General features: G+C 42.3%; 1 protein-coding gene and 1 long non-coding RNA gene across 4 annotated transcripts; one reads left to right on the top strand and one right to left on the bottom strand.

Annotated features, from left to right (window-relative positions):
• Positions 1–1,763: 1,763 nt before the first annotated feature.
• On the bottom strand, positions 1,764–20,360 carry LOC129057491 (protein CREG2). Its single transcript, XM_054547167.2, has 3 exons — positions 20,335–20,360; positions 9,873–11,602; positions 1,764–5,140 (listed from the first exon to the last, which is right to left on the bottom strand). The coding sequence occupies exons 2-3, from the start codon at positions 10,536–10,538 to the stop codon at positions 5,135–5,137; spliced, it is 672 nt and encodes a 223-aa protein (XP_054403142.2). The 5' UTR covers positions 10,539–11,602; positions 20,335–20,360; the 3' UTR covers positions 1,764–5,134.
• Positions 2,406–9,946, top strand: LOC129057494 (uncharacterized). Of its 3 annotated transcripts, XR_008522052.2 has the most exons (5): positions 2,406–2,526; positions 5,488–5,602; positions 8,460–8,614; positions 9,139–9,273; positions 9,400–9,944. It is a non-coding gene; the product is annotated as an uncharacterized LOC129057494 (long non-coding RNA). The 3 variants fall into 3 exon arrangements; XR_008522051.2 differs by having other exon boundaries at positions 9,139–9,944; XR_008522053.2 differs by lacking the exon at positions 8,460–8,614 and having other exon boundaries at positions 9,139–9,946.
• Positions 20,361–20,628: the final 268 nt, after the last annotated feature.

Raw genomic sequence — 20,628 nt, forward strand, 5'->3', positions numbered from 1 at the left:
TCAGGCTAGTCTCGAATTCCCGACCTCAGGTGATCTGCCTGCCTCGGCCTCCCAAAGTGCTGGGATTACAGGTGTGAGCCATCTCGCCTGGCCAGAATGTCACTAATTTTTATTGCAAGGGTAAATGGCTTCTGAGATCTAAAATTTTACCAGGCAGGGTGACTGGCTCATTAGAGTGAAGGCTTTACTTTTAACTCTACTAAGTTAGAATTTGTGATAATTAAGACAGGAGCTGCTTAAAAGCAGCTAAAGCTCAGCATGGCTCCATCTGTGGGGAAAATTTTGCCAAAAAATTATGAAAACAATATTGTAGCATATGCATTTGATTTAACAGAGCACGTTCAAAAAATAAAGTTACCATTTCCTATTATTATAGAATTTTGGCAAGCTGAAAACACAATCTGAAGAGTCCCCTTTCTCTACAAAAAAAAAAGCTCCAAACAAAAAATTTAAAAACCATTTCCATAACATTTCAATATATTCCCTCCATCTTTTCAAAAGGCCATTTTGCACATACTTATGATCATGTATAGTATTTTAGATCCTGCTTTTACTATTATAAGTATTTCCCAAGTAGATTTTTTTAATTTTTTTTTCAGACAGGGTCTCGCTGTCACCCAGGCTGGAGTGCAGCAGTGCGATCATAGCTCACTGCAGCCTTGACCTGGGCTCAAGCCATCCTCAGCCTCCAGAGTAGCTGGTCACCATAGGCATGTGCCACCATGCCTAACTTTTTGATTTTTTGTAGAGACGGGGTCTCACCACCACACCTGCCTAGTTTTTAATTTTTGTAGAACTGGGGTCTTGCTATGTCGCCCAGGCTTGTCTTGGAACTCCTGGGCTCAAGCAGTCCTTCTGCCGTGGCCTGGGATGCCCACTCCCTATCCTCCTTCCCCACCTGGCCAACTTCTGTTCATCTCTCAAGATCCAGCTCCTCTAGGAAGCCTCCCCTCTCCTCCCCTCCCTGGGCTCCTGCCACTATGGTCTAGCATGCTCTGTGCTCACCCCATCCAACACTTCCCACAGGGAGATGTAATGACCTGTCTCACCTCCACAGGGAAGGAAATGGAATGCAAGACTCAGACAGAGCCCCCAGGATTCTCTACATTTAAGGTGGATGCAGAGCCAGGCGGACCAAGCCCTGGAAGAGGAATGCCCTGGTAGTGGGTGTCTTAACAACACACTGCGCACAGTGACTCAGGGCCTGCTGAATTGTTTATTAAGCTGTATATCTCCTTTCTTTTTTTTTTTTGAGATGGAGTCTTTCTTACTCTGTCACCCAGGCTGGAGTGCAATGGCACAGTCTCAGCTCACTGAAACCTCTGCCTCCTGGATTCAAGTGATTCTACTGCCTCAGCCTCCCAAGTAGCTGGGACTACAGGTGCACACCACCACGCCCTACTAATTTTTGTATCTTTAGTAGAGATGAGGTTTCACTGTGTTGGCCAGGCTGGTCTCAAACTCCTGACCTCAAGTGATCCACTGGCCTCGGCCTCCCAAAGTGCTGGGATTACAGGTGTGAGCCACTGTGCCTGGCCTGTTATCTCCTTTCTTAAGAATAAGAAAAATAAAAAAAAAAACCCAGCATTTACATTGAATAGAGGGAAGACTACACCATTGTTCTAAATGGTTCAAAATTTGGCTTATCTATAGTAACCAGGTCATTTTATTCATTTACTTGTTTCTATTATATATTCATGAATACTTCAATTTTCATATGTATTTCACATATATACCATTCAAATTAAACAATATACAACAGGTTATCGTTAACAGTTATTAACATTTATTAAGCACCAAGAATATACTGTGATGGTTGCTGTATGAAAACATAATTATCGATATAGTATCCCTGCCATTGAGCTTACAATCTAAAATGAAACACAAGGCTATGAGCCTACCTAAAAACTTCCTTAACTTAGAAATGGCTACTTTGGCAAATGAGTGAGGCAAATTACCTATTATTCAGGTGCAGTGCTAATAAGGCTTTGAGTATGATCCAAAGAATGTTTTACTTGTACCCATTTTTCCCGATTATATTACACTTGCTAAGAAAAACAGTACTTAGAATTTTGGCATGAACAATGAATTATTTCCAATTGTCTTGTAGGACTTTAAACAAAGAGATGCTTACTGGCCTAAGTTTTCCAGCAGCCAGGGAAAGCCCTATTAAAAATATTATGAACTAGACCAAGTTTCTCTTTTAATCCACTTAAACAGTTTTTTTTTTTTTTTTTTGAGACGGAGTCTTGCTCTGTCGCCCAGGCTGGAGTGCAGTGGCGCGATCTCGGCTCACTGCCAAGATCCGTCTCCTGGGTTCAAGCCATTCTCCTGCCTCAGCCTCCCGAGTAGCTGGGACTACAGGTGCCCGCCACCACGCCTGCCTAATGTTTTTTTGTATTTTTAGTAGAGACGGGGTTTCACCGTGTTAGCCGGGAAAGTCTCGATCTCCGGACCTCATGATCTGCCCCTCTCAGCCTCCCAAAGTGCTGGGATTACAGGAGTCAGCCACCACACCCAGCCCAGGTACACTTTTTAAACTTCTTCCTCTTCTCCTATACCTAAGGGCTCCAATGATACTACTTATCAGGGAAGAAAGTACTGTATCTAGATAAACTACCCTTAAGTATTACAGGCTTAGCAAGTTGAATTTCTAGAAAATACTCATGCATAGTTTATTTTTATTTTTTATTTTTATTTTTTTTGAGATGGAGTCTTGCTCTGTTGCCCAGGCTGGAGTGCAGTGGCGCAATCTTGGCTCACTGCAAGCTCTGCCTCCCGGGTTCCTGCCATTCTCCTGCCTCAGCCTCCTGAGTAGCTGGGACTACAGGTGCCCGCCACCACGCCCGGCTAATTTTTTTGTAGTAGTGATGGGGTTTTGGTGTTAGCCAGGATGATCTTGATCTCCTGACCTCGTGATCCACCTGCCTCAACCTCCCAAAGTGCTGGGATTACAGGTGTGAGCCACCGCACCTGTCCACTAATTCATATTTTAAAAGAGGACTGAGCAAAGACAGCAATGGAACCTCTGGCTACAGGAGATGCCTGGCTATGCCTGATATGTAAACAAACACAAGCAGTCGAGTTCAGGCCATGCATCTTCAAAGTGATGAAGAATATATGTAAATGCTTGTTTTTCTCCTCCATATTTCTCATGTAGAGGTGTATGAGAATTTAGCATCAAGACTCTATACTGCAAACCCTGTCCTATGTTGCCTATATTCATAGTATAACATTTAATAAATACTCCCAAGTTTGTCATTGCTGGTCACATATTAGCTGACAAAGGCACACTGAAGGGACTTTGATTCTTGCGGTCAAATGCAAAGATTGTTTTAAACTACTGAACACATACAATCTTAAACTATGTGATGATTATTTTCAATCATTTATGATAATTTTTATTCTGAAAGATTACTAAAAAAATTGGTTGTAGGGTATCTGAAAACAGAAATAGAATGTACTCTATAAAGTACATGCACAGAATTTTTAAAAATGCAGGCATACAAATATTTAATGGCAGAGTGGTAATAACCTGAGACCTTTTAAAAATGGGAAAACAATATTTCAGCAATTTTTGGAAAAAAAAATATTTTCCCTAAGAAGTCTCTCTTGGCAACTTTCTTTTTAAGTAACAAAGCAGCAGCAACATTTTTAAATGTTCATAAAGCTTGCTTTCCATTAACAAGTTTATTAAGGAAGAGTGGTCCTGAAACTTCAGGATAAAACTTTTGATAAAAATAGAATCACTAATTTTGACCTAAAACAGACACTAAAACACCCCTCCTTCCAATTTAAGAGTGTCATTTATACCTCCTACTTATAGTAAATAAATCCAATTAATTATAAGATTTGAAATGGAAAATCTGAAACATATCAACATCATTTTCTTCTAATAAGATAACAGAAATTAACTTCAATGGATTTCCCCAAAAAGAGGAGAATAGAGTTTCTAAAAACTTAATTACAGCTGTGGTAAATGAATCTGGGTTTCCCAATCTCAGATCTCAATGCACTTAGTTTTAGTTGGTATTCTGTGAGATGGCTAGAATTTCTGATTTAAGTATGTAGTATGTATTTTTTTAAGGCAAGGCAAGTTTGAGTATGTATAAAGCATAGATATTAGCATGGTTATAAAGGCAATATGACCGACATACACATTCAGTTTTCTGAAGCAATACATTCCAAGCTACATACAACTTAATTTCATGTCCTATTCTAAGACTACATGCTTAACATTAAGCTTAGAAACATAATTGCTGTAATACATTAAAAATACTTCATTTTCCAATATTGTAAAGTATATTTCCAAATACCTGGTAGAAATTTTTTTGCACAAAAATTTAAAAGACATCCTACTAGCTAGCTATTACTACTGTGTTAAGTAATCATTTGAAGGAAGAATTCACAAGGAGAGCAGGTTATAAAACTAAGCATAATAATTATTGCATTGAACTAAAAAAGAATCAAGTAGTTCTGAATTACACTTGTTTTCTGTCTTAGCAATGTGCATATTCACTTTATAGCTACTAGTTTGATAAATATACTAAAGATTGTATAAGATTTGTTTTTCTTGTTTTTGTTTTTCTTGGGTGGTTATTTTTCTTTTCTGTGTCCTTCCCCAACAGCAGTTGGAATTTTCTTTTGAATACAAAGTAAATTAATGTTTATACTGTTTTTTCACCTGAGTCATGTAAAAGGTGGCTCCCTTCATTTTAAAAAGTCATATGTAATTTTGGGGGGCCTTAATTAAAATTTAACATTTAACCACGTGGTTTTTTTTTTGTAGACAGTCTACATGTCAACAAATGGATAAGGGTTAACAAAGGCAAATACTGACTTCATCTGTGTTTTAAACACGATTATATGAATTTTTCTTTTTTAATTAAAAAAATGACATAAAACCATTCATACAGGTCCTCTTCTCTCTCACCTGCTTTGAGATATAGCTTTAAATATGGGTAGATCAAGACAAGTAATGTTGGTAATCTCTTATCTTGCATAGAAAAGAAAAAATAAAGGAACTTATTTCCTTCCTAAGGTCTCAGCTAGTTTCTTAAGTCTTTTCTTCAGCTCCAATGGAAATTTCTCATAGCACTTCTTACAGACTGGCTTCATGTCGAACTCCACAAACTTATTCCTAAAGATAATAATTATAAAAAAAAAGAAATTAGTGGAAACATATTCAACAAAGATATATAAATGATGTGAAGTAATTGTACCAAACTAAACGAAGGCCACTAGGTGATGATATTATATTCATGTTAGTAAAAAACCATAATTCTAACCTCAATTCTTATTGTGATATACATATAAAAATTTAGTATCATTTGAAAAAAAAGTCCTATAAATTTGTTCTATACATCCATCTGTGTAACATAGACTGTAGATTACATTTCATTCAGTACTAAGTAAATAGGAAATCTAATGTAAATATAATTTACTTAAATACAGTCAATCACTTTTTTTTTTTTTTTTTGGAAACAGAGCCTCGACTGTCACCCAGGCTGGAGTGCAGTGGTGATCACAGCTCGCTGCAGCCTCTAACTCCTGGACTCAAGCCATCCTTCCCACCTCAGCCTCCTGAACAGCTGGGACACAGGTGCATACTACTATGCCTGGCTAACTTAAAAATTTTTTTTGTAGAGACAGGGTCCTGCCGTATTGCCTAGGATGGTAATCACATTTTAGAATACCTCAAAGATAAATTTATCTAAAGGAAAGAATCATATTTTTATAATGTGAATGATTTCTTTATTGGAGGCAACATGATCTTAGTACTTTAAACTAGGTAGCCATGAGGTTTAATTAATTTTAAATTATAAGGGGTTATTTTGGTTATCTGACAGAAAGGTTGGAAGAAAGTTTTTAATCACTCTTAACATAAATGTAACCAGATCACCTGTGGTTGTATTGTAAGCTGTAGCTATTTGAAGAACTCAACTATTCTTTTGAAAAGCTAGAGCAATACACATTATTAATTTATTTTTAAAATGGTCCTGGAGAAGACAACTTTTCAGAGAGCCTCCTGACCATCTGTAATGCATTTCCAACAGGTAACCACAGGAGCTTATTACTGTTGAAATCCACAGTGTTTAATTTTGAATTGAGTAAATATACAACTTGGTAACTTGTTCATTGTCTGTGAAATTATATTCAGGTAGCATTTGTGAAATAAATCTAGTGGTATATTGCTATCTATGACAAAAATTATAAAATCTGCTGATATTTTTACTGCATTTAAACATTGTATTAAACTAGACTTTGCTTCAAGATCATTTTAAAGGACAATGTTAGTAACACAGGAAATTCCTAAACACATATTTAAAACGAAAAATCTTCTATTTTAAAACACCACACTGGGAATTATTTTACGGCTTTTCTCCCAAGGTCATCTTAGAGCAAAAGCTATTAAAACTGCCATTTTTTTGATAAAAGAAAAAAAATTATTCCTGTTTTCAGACAGACTACCTTAGCAAGCTTTCCAGTTTTAATCTTTTTTATATTATTTTTTTTTTGAGACAGTCTCACTCTGTCACCCAGGGTGGAATGCAGTGGCACGATCTCGGCTCACTGCAACCTCTGCCTCTCAGGTTCAAGCAATTCTCCTGTCTTGGTCTCATGAGTAGCTGGGATTACAGGCACCCGCCACCATGCCTGGCTAATTTTTTTGTATTTTTAGTAGAGATGGGGTTTCACCATGTTGCCCAGGCTGATCTCAAGTGATCTGCTGCCTTGGCATCTCAAAGTGCTGGGATCACAGGCGTGAGCCACCATGCCCAGCTTCATTGTTTTAATCTTACATTTACATTTAATTCCTCTTTATAGAAGGAAACATGTAAACTGAAACAAAATATTTTTAGAGCTCCAAACACGATGGTAACTATGAGGGAAAACTGGAACAATCATGCTAGTAATTCAAGAGAATTTCAAAGATTGAAATACTTCTCATAAAAATCAGGAATAAAAAAAGAGTTTGAAGACACTGAGGAAATGAATTCATAAACAGTAGCATATGGGTATTGTATGAATGCATATTTGAACATCACAGAAGAAGATGTCTTATGTAAACCGGATGGACTTTGCTTAGATATGAAACATGCTGAAAGATTTTTTTTTTTTTTGAGACAGAGTCTCACTCTGTTGCCCAAGCTGGAGTGCAGTGGCAGTCATGGCTCACTGCAGCAGCCTCAGCCTCCTGAGTAGCTGGGACTATAGGTATGGGCCACCACGCCTGGCTAATTTGTTTATTTTTTTTGACGGATGGGGTCTAGGCATGTTGTCCAGGCTGGTCTCAAAATCCTGGGCTCAGGCAATCCTTCCACTCTGGCTTCCTAAAGTGCTGGGAATATAGGCGTGAGCCACCATGCCTGGCCATGTTGAAATAATTTAATACATAACTTAGAATATATGCATTTTAAAAAATATCAAACAACACTTATAATTTATCAATTAAATGATGTGGCAAGGAAACCAAAAATCAGGATTTTAAAAGCTACAGTTAATCAGACAAAAATTCTTTAAAATGTTTTCCAGGGTCTATTAAGAGATTAGAATTCTTCCCTTTGAATCCATTTTTTAAAAAAATGAAAGAAATGTATACCATATGGTGTTTAAAAAATGAAGTGAGTGAGTGAGTCTACAGAGTAAGTCAAGTACATGACCACAAAATTGTATTAAGTATGGGGTGTATTCATTTAATTTTCATAATTTTAGCAGTTATGCAAAAGGACCAATTCTACATAGGACAAACACTTGAATTTCAATCTCTGATGACTACAAATACATGCCCAAAAGTTGCAGGGGGGGAGGAAAGCAAAAGACAGAAACAGAATAAAGCTGGAAACTATGTCAGGCAAATTTGCCTCCTGTTTTATTGCTAAATAAGATAGCTACAAAGATAACAACCTACATCCCTCCCTCATCATTTGCCCACAAGAAAACTCCTTATGGAAAAAGGACAGACACAACTCAAAGTCATCCTTTGAGGCTCACCTGAGACAAATGCATAACTGATTGCTTCCTCTACCCTATTGTTCATGTAAAAATGTAGGTTCACTGAGCCAGACACAATTGTGTATTCATTGGAAGGCTGATCAAGGACTCAAAAGAATGCAACCTTTTGTCTCTCATCTACTTCTGGCCTGGAAATCCCCTACTTCGAATTGTTCTGCCTTACTGGACCGAACCAATGTACATCTTACATATATTGATTGATGTCTCATGTCTCCCTGAAATGTATAAAAGCAAGGTGTACCCCGACCACCCCGGGGCGCATGTTGTCAGGACCTCCTGAGGCTGTGTCATGGGTGTGTCATTAACTTTGGCAAAATACACGTTCTAAATTGAATAAGACTTGTCTCAGATACTTTTTGGTTTACAGCAATGATGACAATCATGATGTAGCACTAGAGACAACTAAAGGGCTCAGAATCTTTCTCATGTCCCCGTCCTCTCAGGGCAGTGTGCCACCCACCAAAACCAAGAGACTGTGAAATAAAATCTACAGAACAAGCACAAGGCACACTGATGGACAGTCACGGAACCAGCAGCGATAAACAAAATGCAGCAGAGACACCAAGTAACAACCATAAATAATGATATCCAAGAGTCAGTGAGTGCTTCCTATCACATCCCTTAATCCTTCCCATGGCTTCTGAGATAGGTGTTAGTTACAAATGAAGAAACTGAGGCACAAAGAGACTGAATAACTACTAAGGAGGTGGTGGAGTCAAGATTTAAACCTAGGCACTCTGAGTCCAGAGCCTATGTTGTTAATCCCTATGTGAGAAAATGGTAAACATAATTACTGGGAAGCACAATGGTTAGCCAGAAAAGATTAGGGAGTGGGTACCAGATAGGACTGGAAGCAGGGGACCAAATCTTTCTACTTTGAACCCTAAAAATCTCAGAGGATAGGTCAAGAACTCAAAGGCTGTGGGCTACAGATCCTGCCCAGGCCCAAAGCCTATGGCTGACGAAACAAGGGAACGACCATATTTAAATAAGAAAGGAACAACCTCATGGTTTAAAATTTTTCCTTTCAATTTATCTACATTCTTGGTGAGACCCAGAGCTGGGGCAAGAACCTGGCCAATGTCCTATGCCTTCTATAAAAGATTATTTCTTTTTTTGTAGGAAGTAAAGAGGAGTTCACATTACTGCCCTGTAGCTCTTTCATCTCTCTTTAAAACCCCAAAAGCCTTCTGGAGGCGTGGAAGTTACATCTGCATTACTTATCCATGTCATTCTAGGTGGAATCATGTCTAACAGGTGAGTAAAGCATTTGCGAACTGAACAATTAAAAGTGCAGCGAATAGCTCATTCCAGCATTTACACACTTTGCATAATGAGCCTCCTTTCCAGAAAAAATCTTGAACTCCATTTTCTTAAATGCAGATTTCCATCGAAGCCCTGGTGCTGTCTCTCTCCCCATCCCCGCTTCAGCTCCAGGTCAGAAGGTGAAGGGGAGTTCAGGTCTATGGGTTTGTGCCCTGCGCTGGGAAGGGCTGTCCTCGCCTACTCTGCGATTCCAAAGGCTCTGTGGCTGCTTTGGTCCAGGTCTCGGTCAGACGCTGGTTAGGTGTCCGTCTCTCTGCCTGGCCACCTCAAGGTGGGGATTCGGTACTCAACCCTACCTGGCAGGAAGCCTGGTTATTCATGTCCCTCTCCGACCCTGCCCCGACTTCGCCAGGCTCACGGAGGCACCATCGCCTTCCATTATGTACAGTGCCCAGGGTCCCGTCCAGCGCACCGGGCACGTCTGGTGGACCCGGATCCCAGTCCCGAGCGGTCGCGAGCACGTCCCAGTCCTCGTCGCCCCGCCGCCGCCTGAATGCCAGGCACCCTCGCGCTCCCCGCCGGGCGCTTACCTTCTCGTGGGCGGACACGGTGGCCAGGCAGCCCCAGACGCTGGCGTGGGTCAGGGAGCGGGCGGTGGCGGCGCGCAGTCTAGGGCCCGGGGGCGCACCGGCCGCCTGGCCGCCCTCGCGCCGGTAGGAGAACATCCCGGGCGGCGCGGGGGGCGGCCTGGCGCGGGCGGCGCCCGCCCGGGGCCACAGGTGCGCGTCCTCCTTATGAGCCGAGGCGGGGAAGCTTTGCTGCCAGATGCTGCCCGAATCCTCCAGCAGCGCGGGCATAGCCTCCTCACTGGAGGCGCTGTCCAGCTCCTCGTCCACCTCGTTGGTGACGACCCAGGACACGGAGCTCACGATCAGGTAGCCCGCGGCCGGGGACAGCAGGGCGCTGCGGCACAGCAGCCAGGAGAGGCGGGTCCCCGGCCGCGCCGGCCGCCAGCCGCGGCGCACGGACATCTTGCAGGCGGCACGCCCGGCCGCCGGGGCCGCCAGTAGCGCTAGTGCCGGGGAGCCCGGCAGCGCCCCCCTGCGGCGGAAGCAAGGAGCCCGCGCCTCCTTCCCACCCCTGCAGGATCCCCGGGCGCGGTCCCTGGCGCGAGTCCCGGCGAATCCCTGCAGCCGCGCGCCAAGCTCAGAAGTCCAGGCTTGCAGAATACCAGGTTCCACGCACACGCCGCGCATCCTGCGGAGTCCTCCTGGCGCGCCAGGTCCCGGGATGGGTTCGTTTCCTGCAGGATGGCACAGGTTCCGCAGCCAGAGGGAGGGCGTTCAAATCCCGGCTTAATACACGCCTCTGCTCAACAGCTGTGAGACCTGCCAAGCTACTTAACCTGTCTGTGCCCATTTCCTTCATTAGGTGACAAAGATAATGTCTACCTCTTAAGGATGATGGATGGGACGGTTGAACGATTAATATTTGAAGAGGCTTGGAACAGTGTGTGGCATGGAGCAAACGCTCTACAGTGGTCCCTTGGTATCCGAGGGGTATTGGTTCCAGGACCCCCGTGGATACCAAAATCCAGAGATGCTGAAGTCCCTTATAAAAAAATAGTGCAGCATTTGCATATAACCCATGCACATCTTCCTTTAATATCTAAATTGCTTATAAAATGCCTAATACAATGTAAATACTATGTAAATTGTTGTTTACTGTATTGTTTAGGGAATAGAACAAGAAAGAAAGCCAATATATGTTCAGCACAGATGCAATCACCCTTTTTTATTTTTTATTTTTCTGATGAAGGGTCTTGCTCTGTCCTCCCAGGCTGGAGTGCAGTGGCACAATCACAGCTCACTGCAGCCTCAACTTCCCAGGCTCAGGTGATCCTCCTGCCTCAGCCTCCAAAAGTGCTGGGATTACAGGTGTGAACCACTGCGTCCAGCTTTTTTGTTCTTCAAATATTTTCAGCCTGTGGTTGGCTGGGAACCCACAGATACGAAGGGCTGACTGTATTTAGTAAGCTAGACACAAGCTAGGGATTGTTATCATCATCTTATTAGAGGAGAAAACTGAATAAATGGTGGAGGTAAGATTAGCACCAATTCCATCTGATGCCCATTCTCTTTCTCTGCAAGGACGATAACCCTTACACTTTGCTGTGTCAGGAGGGCATCGCAGCCAGTTCATCTAATAGCAGAATCAAATTATTTGCATTTAAGCTGAAACAAACTGACCGAGGCCACATGGACAAATACCGCCTTGGCCAAGCCCCTCATTCCAGGTCATCAGAACTCCGGTCCAAGCCCTGGAAAGGAAAAATGCGGAGGAATATGGCAGGCTTTTGGCTGTTTTCTTTTCTTTTCCCTCCCTCCCTCCCCGCCTCCCTCTCCTTCCTTCCTTCCTTCCTTCCTTCCTTTCTTTCTTTCTTTCCTTCTTTCTTTCTTTCTTTCTTTCTTTCTTTCTTTCTTTCGTTCTTTCTCTCTTTCTTTCTTTCTCTTTCTTTCTTTCTCTCTTTCTCTCTTTCTTTCTTTTTTGAGACAGAATCCCGCTCTTTCTCCAGGCTGGAGCGCAATGGCACACTACAACCTCTGCCTCCCGGGTTCAAGCGATTTTTCTGCCTCAGTCCCCCGAGTACCTGGCACTGCAGGCGCCCGCCACCACACCCAGCGAATTTTTGTATTTTTAGTGGAGATGGGGTTTCACCATGTTGGCCAGGATGGTCTCGATCTATTGACCTCATGATTCACCCGCATCGGCCTCCCAAAGTGCTGGGATTACAGGCTTGAACCACCGCGCCCAGCCATGGCTATTTTCTTACTCCTGCCTCCTCATGGGAGAAGTGACCCATATGATGTATGAGTTTCGAGAGGCAAGCTTAACATGCTTTTCTCAGCCCCTGCAAAGCTATTCTTTTCTGAATGATCTGTTCACCCTTCTCTTCTGTCTTGCCTGAGCTGTCCTGCCCCTTCAGCAGGTGAGAGGTCGCCCCGCCCTGTCTGTGACTAAGGGAGTAAGTTCAGTTGCAGAACCTAATAGGAATCCTATTTGGTCAAAATTTCCCATTAGCTTTACTTCTATTACGCTTTCTGATTCTTGAGTTTTATTTCCCAAATTAGTTCCACACTCAGAGGGGATTTAAGAGGGTGATCAATAATCAGTCTTCAAACCCCATCACACAACTTGTGCCAGAACATAGTAAATGCTCCATTAATGACAGCAATTGTTGTTCGTTTTGGCCATTTACCCCTGAATATTCAACAGATCCCTCAAACTCAAATTTTGGAAGATAATTCTCCATGGATTTCCTGGTTTCCTGCAGAATCCAAATCTGTTTGAATAACCTTGAAAAGCTAGAGATAGTGTCTTTCTGGAGAGATTTAGGGATCTATTTTGCAGAGGCATCCCAGGTAGTAAAGATATGGGTAGGAATATTTTTATATATATATTGAAAATATATATATATATTTGAAAATCAAACTTATTTTCAAAATGATTGTACCAGTTTATACTGCTACTGTCAGAAGGTGAGAGTTACTGTTACAGCTCTACATTCTCATCAACACAGATTAGCGTTAGTTTTTTTTGCCCATTCCCCGCACCCTCCCATGCCAACCAAATCTGGCGGATGAGCAATGGTATCTCATTGTTATTTTAATTTGCATTTACCTAATGACTAATATGGTTGATCATTTTTCATGCATTTATTGCCCAGTTCGAAATCTTTTATAAAATGCCTGTTAATGTCTTTTGCCCATTTAAAAAAATGTGGTAAAAAGTGTAACATGAGATCTACCTAACAAGTGTACAGTACAGCATTGTTAACTATAAGAACACTGTTCTATAGCAAATCTCTAGAATTTTACCTTGCATAACTGAAACTCTTTATCCACTGAACAGCAACTCCCCATTTTCCCTTCCCCCAGCCCCTGGCAGCAGCCATTCTATTCTCTGTTTCTATGAGTTTGACTATTTTAGATACCTTATATAAGTGGAATTATACAGTATTTGTCCTTCCATGACTGGCTTACCTTACTTAGCATGATGTTCAAAATTCATCCACGTTATAGCATATGACAGGAGGTTATTCTTTTTAAAAGGTGAGTAATATTCCATTGCATGTGTGAAAGGAAAATATCTTGGGACCCCAAAATCAAAATCTGAGACACGTCTCAGTTAATTTAGGACGTTTATTTTGCCAAGGTTGAAGATGCTCCCATGACACAGCCTCAGGAAGTCCTGACGACATGTGTCCAAGGTGGTCGGGGCACAGCTGGGGTTTATACATTTTAGGGAGACATGAGACATCAATCAATACATGTAAGAAGTACATTGGTTCAGTCTGGAAAGGCTGGACAGCTTGAAGCAAAGGCAGGAAGACTTGAAGTGGGGAGGGAGTTTCCAGGTCACAGATAGGTGAAACAAAAATGATTGCATTCTTTTGAGTTTCTGATTAGCCTTCTGGGTTCACATATGTATATATCACATTTCCTTTTTTTTTTTTTTTTTTTTGAGTCAGGGTCTCACTCTGTTGCCCAGGCTGGGGTGCAGTGGCACGATCATGGCTCACTGCAGCCTGGATTGCCTGGATTCAAGTGGTCCCCCATCCTCAGCCTCCTGAGAAGTTGGTACTACAGGCACACCACCATGCCTGGCTCACTTTTATTTTTTATTTTTTGTAGAGATGAGGTCTTACTATGTTGCCCAGGCTGATCTCGAACTCCTGAGCTCAAGCAATTCTCTGACTTCAGCCTCCCAAAGTGCTGGGATTACAGACGTGAGCCACTGCATCGGGCCCATATTTTCTTTATCCATTCATCATTGATGGACATTTAAGTTGTTTCTGCCTTACAGTTATTGTGAATACTACTGCAATAAACATTTGAGTGTAAATACATCCTAGAGATCCTGTCTTGAATTCTTTTGGGTAAATCCCGATAATTGTGATTGCTGAATCATAAGATAGTTTGCTTTTAATGAACCTCCATACTGTTTCCCAAAACAGCTGCACTATTTTATATTGCTACCAATGATGCACAAGAGTTCTAATGTATCCACCTTCTCACCAACACCTGTTGTTATTTTTTATAATGGCCATTCTAATGGGTGTAAGGTGATATCATTGCAGGGTTTTTTTTTATTATTATTATTATTCTTTCTTGTTTGTTCATTTTAGAGACAGAGTCTTACTCTTTTGCCCAAGCTGGAGTGAAGTGGTAATGATCATAGCTCACTGTAACCTCAAACTCCTGTGCTCAAGCGATCCTCTCTCCTTGGCTTCTGGAGTAGCTAGGACTATAGACAGGAACATGCCATCATGCCAGGCTAATTTTTATTTTTTATTTTTTTTGTAGAAATGGGGTCTTGCTATGTTGTCCAGGCTGGTCTTGAACTCCTGGACTCAAATGGTCCTCCCACCATGGCCTTCCGAGGTGTGAGCCTCTGCACCCAGCCACTAAGTGGATTTTGATAGGAATTGAATTGAATTTGTAGATTCCTTTGGGTAGTATGAACAGTTTAACAAAATTATGTCTTCTGATTCATGAATATGGGATGTCTTTGCACTTATTTGTGTTGCCTTTAATTTCTTTTATCAATATATTATATATTCTATATATATTGAAGAGATTAAGGGACTTAAAATCATATATATATATAATTTAGTTAATGGCCATAAATTTGAAGTGTCTATATATATATAAATCATATATATGTATAGTATATATAATTTTATATATATTGTATATATGATTTATATACAGTGTATACATGATTTTAAATATATATACAGTGTATATATAGAGAATATATATGATTTTAAGTTCCTTAATCACTTCAGATTTATGGCCATTAACTTCAAGGGGGCATTAGCCCTGCCTGGTAGTACTCTCCTACTTCTCTGATTCATTTTCCTCCCCTTTTTAGGAGACTCTCACACCTTTCCTTTCTCCTACTTTCTTCAGGTCTCTTTTCAGATTACCCCTTGTGAGAGAGGTCTTGCTTGAATGCCCTATAAGAAGCAGCATCAGGCTGGGTGCGGTGGCTCACGCCTGTAATCCCAATACTTTGGGAGGCAGAGGTGAGCAGATCACCTGAGGTCAGGAGTTCAAGACCAGCCTGGCCAACAAGGCAAAACCCCGACTCTATCAAATAATACAAAAATTAGTTGAGCATGGTGGCACACACCTGTAATCCCAGCTACTCGGGAAGCTGAGGCAGGAGAATTGCTTGAATCCGGGAGGCAGAGATTGCAGTGAGCCGAGATCACGCCATTGCACTCCAGCCTGGGCAATGGAGAGAGACTCTGTCAAAAAAAAAAAAAAAAAAGAGAGAATCTCCATCCCCATAGTGAATTTTCATGGTAATACTTATATCTACTTAAGATATTTTGCTTTTATTTGCTGATTAGCTCAGTGTCAGTCTTCCTGTACCAGGAACATAAGTTCAATAAAGAGCACAGATTTATCTATTTTATTCATGGTTGAGAAAGTCATGCCCAGAGTGTAACGCTTTGACATGCTGAGTACTTTGAAGTAAAGGACAGTGGAAGAGCCTCAGAAGCAAAATCTCTTTCTGGCCTTTTCCTACCCTTCTTTCTCCTGCTCCCCCTCTCCCACAAGGCAGGCCATAGGAACTAGAATTTCTCTTCCCCAAGATGGATCACAGAAATTAGAACCCCTCTCCTTCAAAGCCAGCCATAAAGCCTAGAAATATGACTGTAACTCCCTCTGCCTTCCTGTATAGGAGCTGGCCATAAAGAGGTCCTCGGATCCACCTTGTCCGAGAGTAGGTCATGAGACCTCATTCCAGAAGGGGTCCTGCCCCACACCTGGGGGAAGGGAATGACACACAGAAGGAGGAAGAAGACCCTGAACAGACAGGCCTTGCTGGGTTTCCCACTCGTCTATTACCATTAGATCATTCACTTTTTCTCCAATCACAATTCTTCATGGTTGTCCGTTCTTCACCGAGCATAAGCATGGAAATGGACAGATTTCCCTGAGTCTTTGAGTCTTTATTTATTTATTTATTTTTTTTTTTTTTATTTTTTTTTTTTTGAGACGGAGTCTCGCTCTGTCGCCCAGGCTGGAGTGCAGTGGTGCGATCTCGGCTCACTGCAACCTCTGCCTCCCGGGTTCACGCCATTCTCCTGCCTTAGCCTCCGGAGTAGCTGGGACTACAGGCGCCCGCCACCATGTCCGGCAAATTTTTTTTGTATTTTTAGTAGAGGCGGGGTTTCCCCATGTTAGCCAGGATGGTCTTGATCTCCTGACCTCGAGATCCACCTATCTCGGCCTCCCAAAGTGCTGGGATTACAGGCGTGGGCCACCGCGCTCGGCGAGTCTTTATTTAGGCTTTCATGTCACATAAAACTTTGATGGTACAGTTTGGATCTGTGTCCCCCGCCCATATCTCATGTCTAACTGTAATCCCCAACGTTGGAGGTGGGGCCTGCTGGGAGGTGATTGGATCATGGGGGTGAATATCCCCTTTGGTACTACTCACTAATAGTGAGTGAGTTCTCGTGAGATCTCATTGTTTAAAAGTGTATAGCACCTATCCTGCCCACTGCCTCCTGCTTCAGCCATGTAAGATGTGTCTGCTTCCCCTTCACCTTCTGCCATGATTGTAAGTTTCCTGTGGCCTCCCCAGAAGCCAAGCAGATGCCACCATGCTTCCTGTACAGCCTGTGGAACCACGAGCCAATTAAACCTCTTTTCTTTATAAATTACCCAGTCACGGGTATTTCTCTGTAGCAGTGTGAGAATGGCCTCATACATGGGATTAAATTTTAAATACATTTGTTATGCTTTTCTCTTTTTCCTTTTGTTACAGGAGTGTTGGCCATGACGGTTATGGTGGGTGAGGAAAGGTATCACGGCTTTCCACCCCTACAATCCCAAGTGTTTATACAGTACCCGGTAAAAGAAAAAATACATGACAAATACTTAATTTTGGAAAATGTCACTGTAAATTTTTGATCAGATATGTGTTTCTGAAAAATCTGTCTGCTGCCAGCATGTTAGTGGGCTTCCAACTTATCATCATGAGTGAACATTTATGTTCCAAGATACATGTGGGTGCAGCTATTATTACTGTGAAGAGAAATGTGATGTGCCTCTCTTTCTGTACTCACCATATTGACAATCAGTAATGTGCCCAAGAGGGATATCTGTCTGTACAGGTTCTCATTATTTTTCCTATTTCAAATTACTGTTTCAGAAAATCCTATTGCTTCTATGCATACTAATGGATCAAATGTTTGTTTCCTATCAAGTTAAGTTGCATGGAGGGCAGTGCCGTAATAATGTCACAATTGATGGGGGTGATTGATTGTGGAATCTGCAGGTGGCCAGGATCTCACTGCTGCTTGAGGATCCTGAGCAGGGCATTTCCACCTGGGAAGAGAGCAACTGGGATAATGATTTAGATGTTGTTTTGAGTGAGTTGAACTGGATAAGGTAGGTGGTAGAGTGATGTGGTTGACAACTCCAATTGTTTGACACCTCCCTGCATCCATACCCATTAGGAGTACCTTATCTTGCTAACTCTGAGTTTGGCAACATGACTTGCTTTGGTCAATGGTTCAAGACCACACTTGATGCAAAAGGAGGTGTGAAAACATGCTTGTGTGTTTCCACGTCTGCTCTCTTGGACTCCCTCCTGTCATGAGAACATGCATGAACTGGCCTGTTGAAGGAATGTGGGAACCACATGGAGGACAGCTGAGGCCATCCTAGACTAGCCAGCCCCCTACATACCTGTCAGGAACCTTGGAGGGCTGAGTGAGCCCAGCTGAGATTTGTCGAGTCCAGCCTAGAACAGCAGAACCAGCTACGCAAGCAAACTGCGGACTGGTGAGGAATAATACATAGACGGTGGTTGTTTTAAGCCATGAAGGATTAGTTTGTTATGCTGTAATAGTGAACTGATCCATGGTACAAGCAGAAAACAATCTTTGCAACCTGCTGTGTGGATTCTTTATGGCTCTTGAAGAAAAATCTAAGTTTGGGGTAGGGAATAGGGGGATTTCCTGTTCACATTCATGTTCGCTTTCAAGTAGTAGACCACCAGTTACTTTCAATCATAGGAACCATCTCTGTTCAGTAATTAAAATCTCAGCGTAATAATCAAAATGTCAAACTTCATGAAGGTTGACATCTTCTCCTCTCTCCTGCTAGCTGCTTAAGGATTTGAGGGCTGAGGTGGGTGAGACAGATGTGTTTGCATTCTTTTTCATTTTTCTCTTTGCTGGGCCTCATGTCTCAGCTCATCAAGGAAGGGGATTGGGAGTTAAAAATAAAGACTTGCCTATGAGGCAGGTGCAGCTCTGTTCTCACACCAGAGCTTGTTGGTCCTGGTGGTTTTCTTTCTTTCTTATCTCTTTCTTTCTCTCTCTCTCTCTTCTCTCTTTCTTTTTCTACTTTTTTTTTCCAGACAGGGCCTTGCTTTGTGGCCCAGGCTGTAGTGCAGTGGTACAATCATAGCTCACTGCAGCCTCAACCTCCTGGACTTAAGCTATCCTCCCACCTCAGCCTCCCAAGTAGCTGGGACTACAGGCACTAATCACTATGCCTGGCAATTTTTTATATTTTTTGTCAAGATGAGAGTTTCACCATGTTGCCCAGGCTGGTGACAAACTCCTGAGCTCAAGCAATCCAGCCACCTTGGCCTCCCAGGTGCTGGGATTACAGGTGTGAGCCACTGCACCTGGTGACTTTTCAAGCCCAGCTCGCTTCCTCTTGAAATCCTCTTGTGTGCTTTTTAATCTTTCTTCCATCAGGAACCTCCAATCCACTCCCCATAAAGTGGGCAATGCCATTTATTTATTTATTTTTAAGACAGGGTCTTGCTCTGTCATCCAGGCTGAAGTGCAGTGGCATGATCATAGTTCACTGCAGTCTTGAACTGGGCTCAAGCAATCCTCCTGCCTCCTGAGTAGCTGAGACTACAGCTACATGCCACCACATCCAGCTGATTTTTTTCTTTTGTAGAGATAGGGTTCTCATTATGTTGCCCAGGCTGGTCTTGAACTCCTATGCTCAAGCAATCCTCTCACCTTCAGCTCCCAAAGTGTTGGGATTATAGGCATGAGCCACCGTGCCTGGCCACCTTGTATTTTTTAAGATACACTTTCATATATAACATATGCAGAAATGTAATCAAGTCAAATCACAAACTTCGTGACACATTTTCGCAAGGTGAACACACGACACTGTATGGCCAGCCCCCAGCCCAAGAATGGGAGCACCGTGAGGGTTCCTGGCATAGACTTCATGGAGTGGCAGCCTTGACAGCCATTTTTAGACCTGACATAAGCTGTTTGAAATCCAGTTCAATCCTGTCATCCTTGTCTTCAGTGAGACTTCTCCTCTCTGTGTGGTGTTTGCAATAGAGCCTGCTTGTTCCTCATCTCACTGATGCCAAATCCAGCTCATGCCACAGTTGCTGGCTGTGGGAAAAATCTAATGGTCAACACTGGAGTCATGTAAATGAGTTCCCTCTTTTATGTATGTTTTCTTTAAATGACTCAGATCCACAAGTCCCAAGGGAAAGCCTAAGGACTAGCACCCTGGGCCTTAATAAAGGCAGGTCCCACAGGCTCAACCACAGGCTGGCTGAGCTCCCTGCTGCCTCCAGTCTCCTCCTGGCCCTCCTAGTGATTCGGTGCCCCTAACCTCTCTGGGTCTGTGAGCAATAAACTTCTGCTTCTTGCATTTTCGTTTAACCAACACACCCAAACCTTATTCTCTCCCCCTCCCACCCCATCAGGGCTCTCCTAGACAGGCCCCAATATCAAATAAGAAAGAAACCATAATAATACAAATCGCAACAGTCCCAGAAGTCCCTCCTCCTCTCTGCTATTACCCATCCACATCCCCTATCCTAACGTCTAACGCTACAGAGAAACAATGAAAATTGTTTTCTTTGGTAAACTTGAGCATTCAAGGACAGAATGCCCAGAATGACTTCTGCTAGCTCTTAGCTAATCAGTTTACCCCAAAACATGCAAACAAAATTCACCATTCCCACACTTACAGATCCTGTTGTCTCCTGTGTTCTGTGACTCAGTCCACCAACTGTCTACTTACTTATGAGCAAACACATGACATGCAAAGTCACCGAGCAGTGAGCAAAAGAATAAATATCTCTCTGACTCATTCTTTGACAAAGAACAACTCCTCCCAGATAGCCTGAGATAATATATTAAATGTAGTTGAAAAGGGCTCTTAAATATGATTACTTTTTTATCCATAAAGATGAGTAATTCTTAATGAATCTACAGACGTACAGCTCCTGTGGTTTTTAAAAAAATTTCCAAGCATTTGGGGA

The sequence above is a fragment of the Pongo abelii genome, chromosome 12 (assembly GCF_028885655.2).
Source record: "Pongo abelii isolate AG06213 chromosome 12, NHGRI_mPonAbe1-v2.0_pri, whole genome shotgun sequence".
NCBI classification, from domain to species: Eukaryota; Metazoa; Chordata; class Mammalia; order Primates; family Hominidae; genus Pongo; species Pongo abelii.

Bases quoted from the DNA above. Each gene is read 5' to 3' on its own strand.
- LOC129057491 (XM_054547167.2), bottom strand. From the start codon at position 10,538: ATGCGCGGCGTGTGCGTGGAACCTGGTATTCTGCAAGCCTGGACTTCT.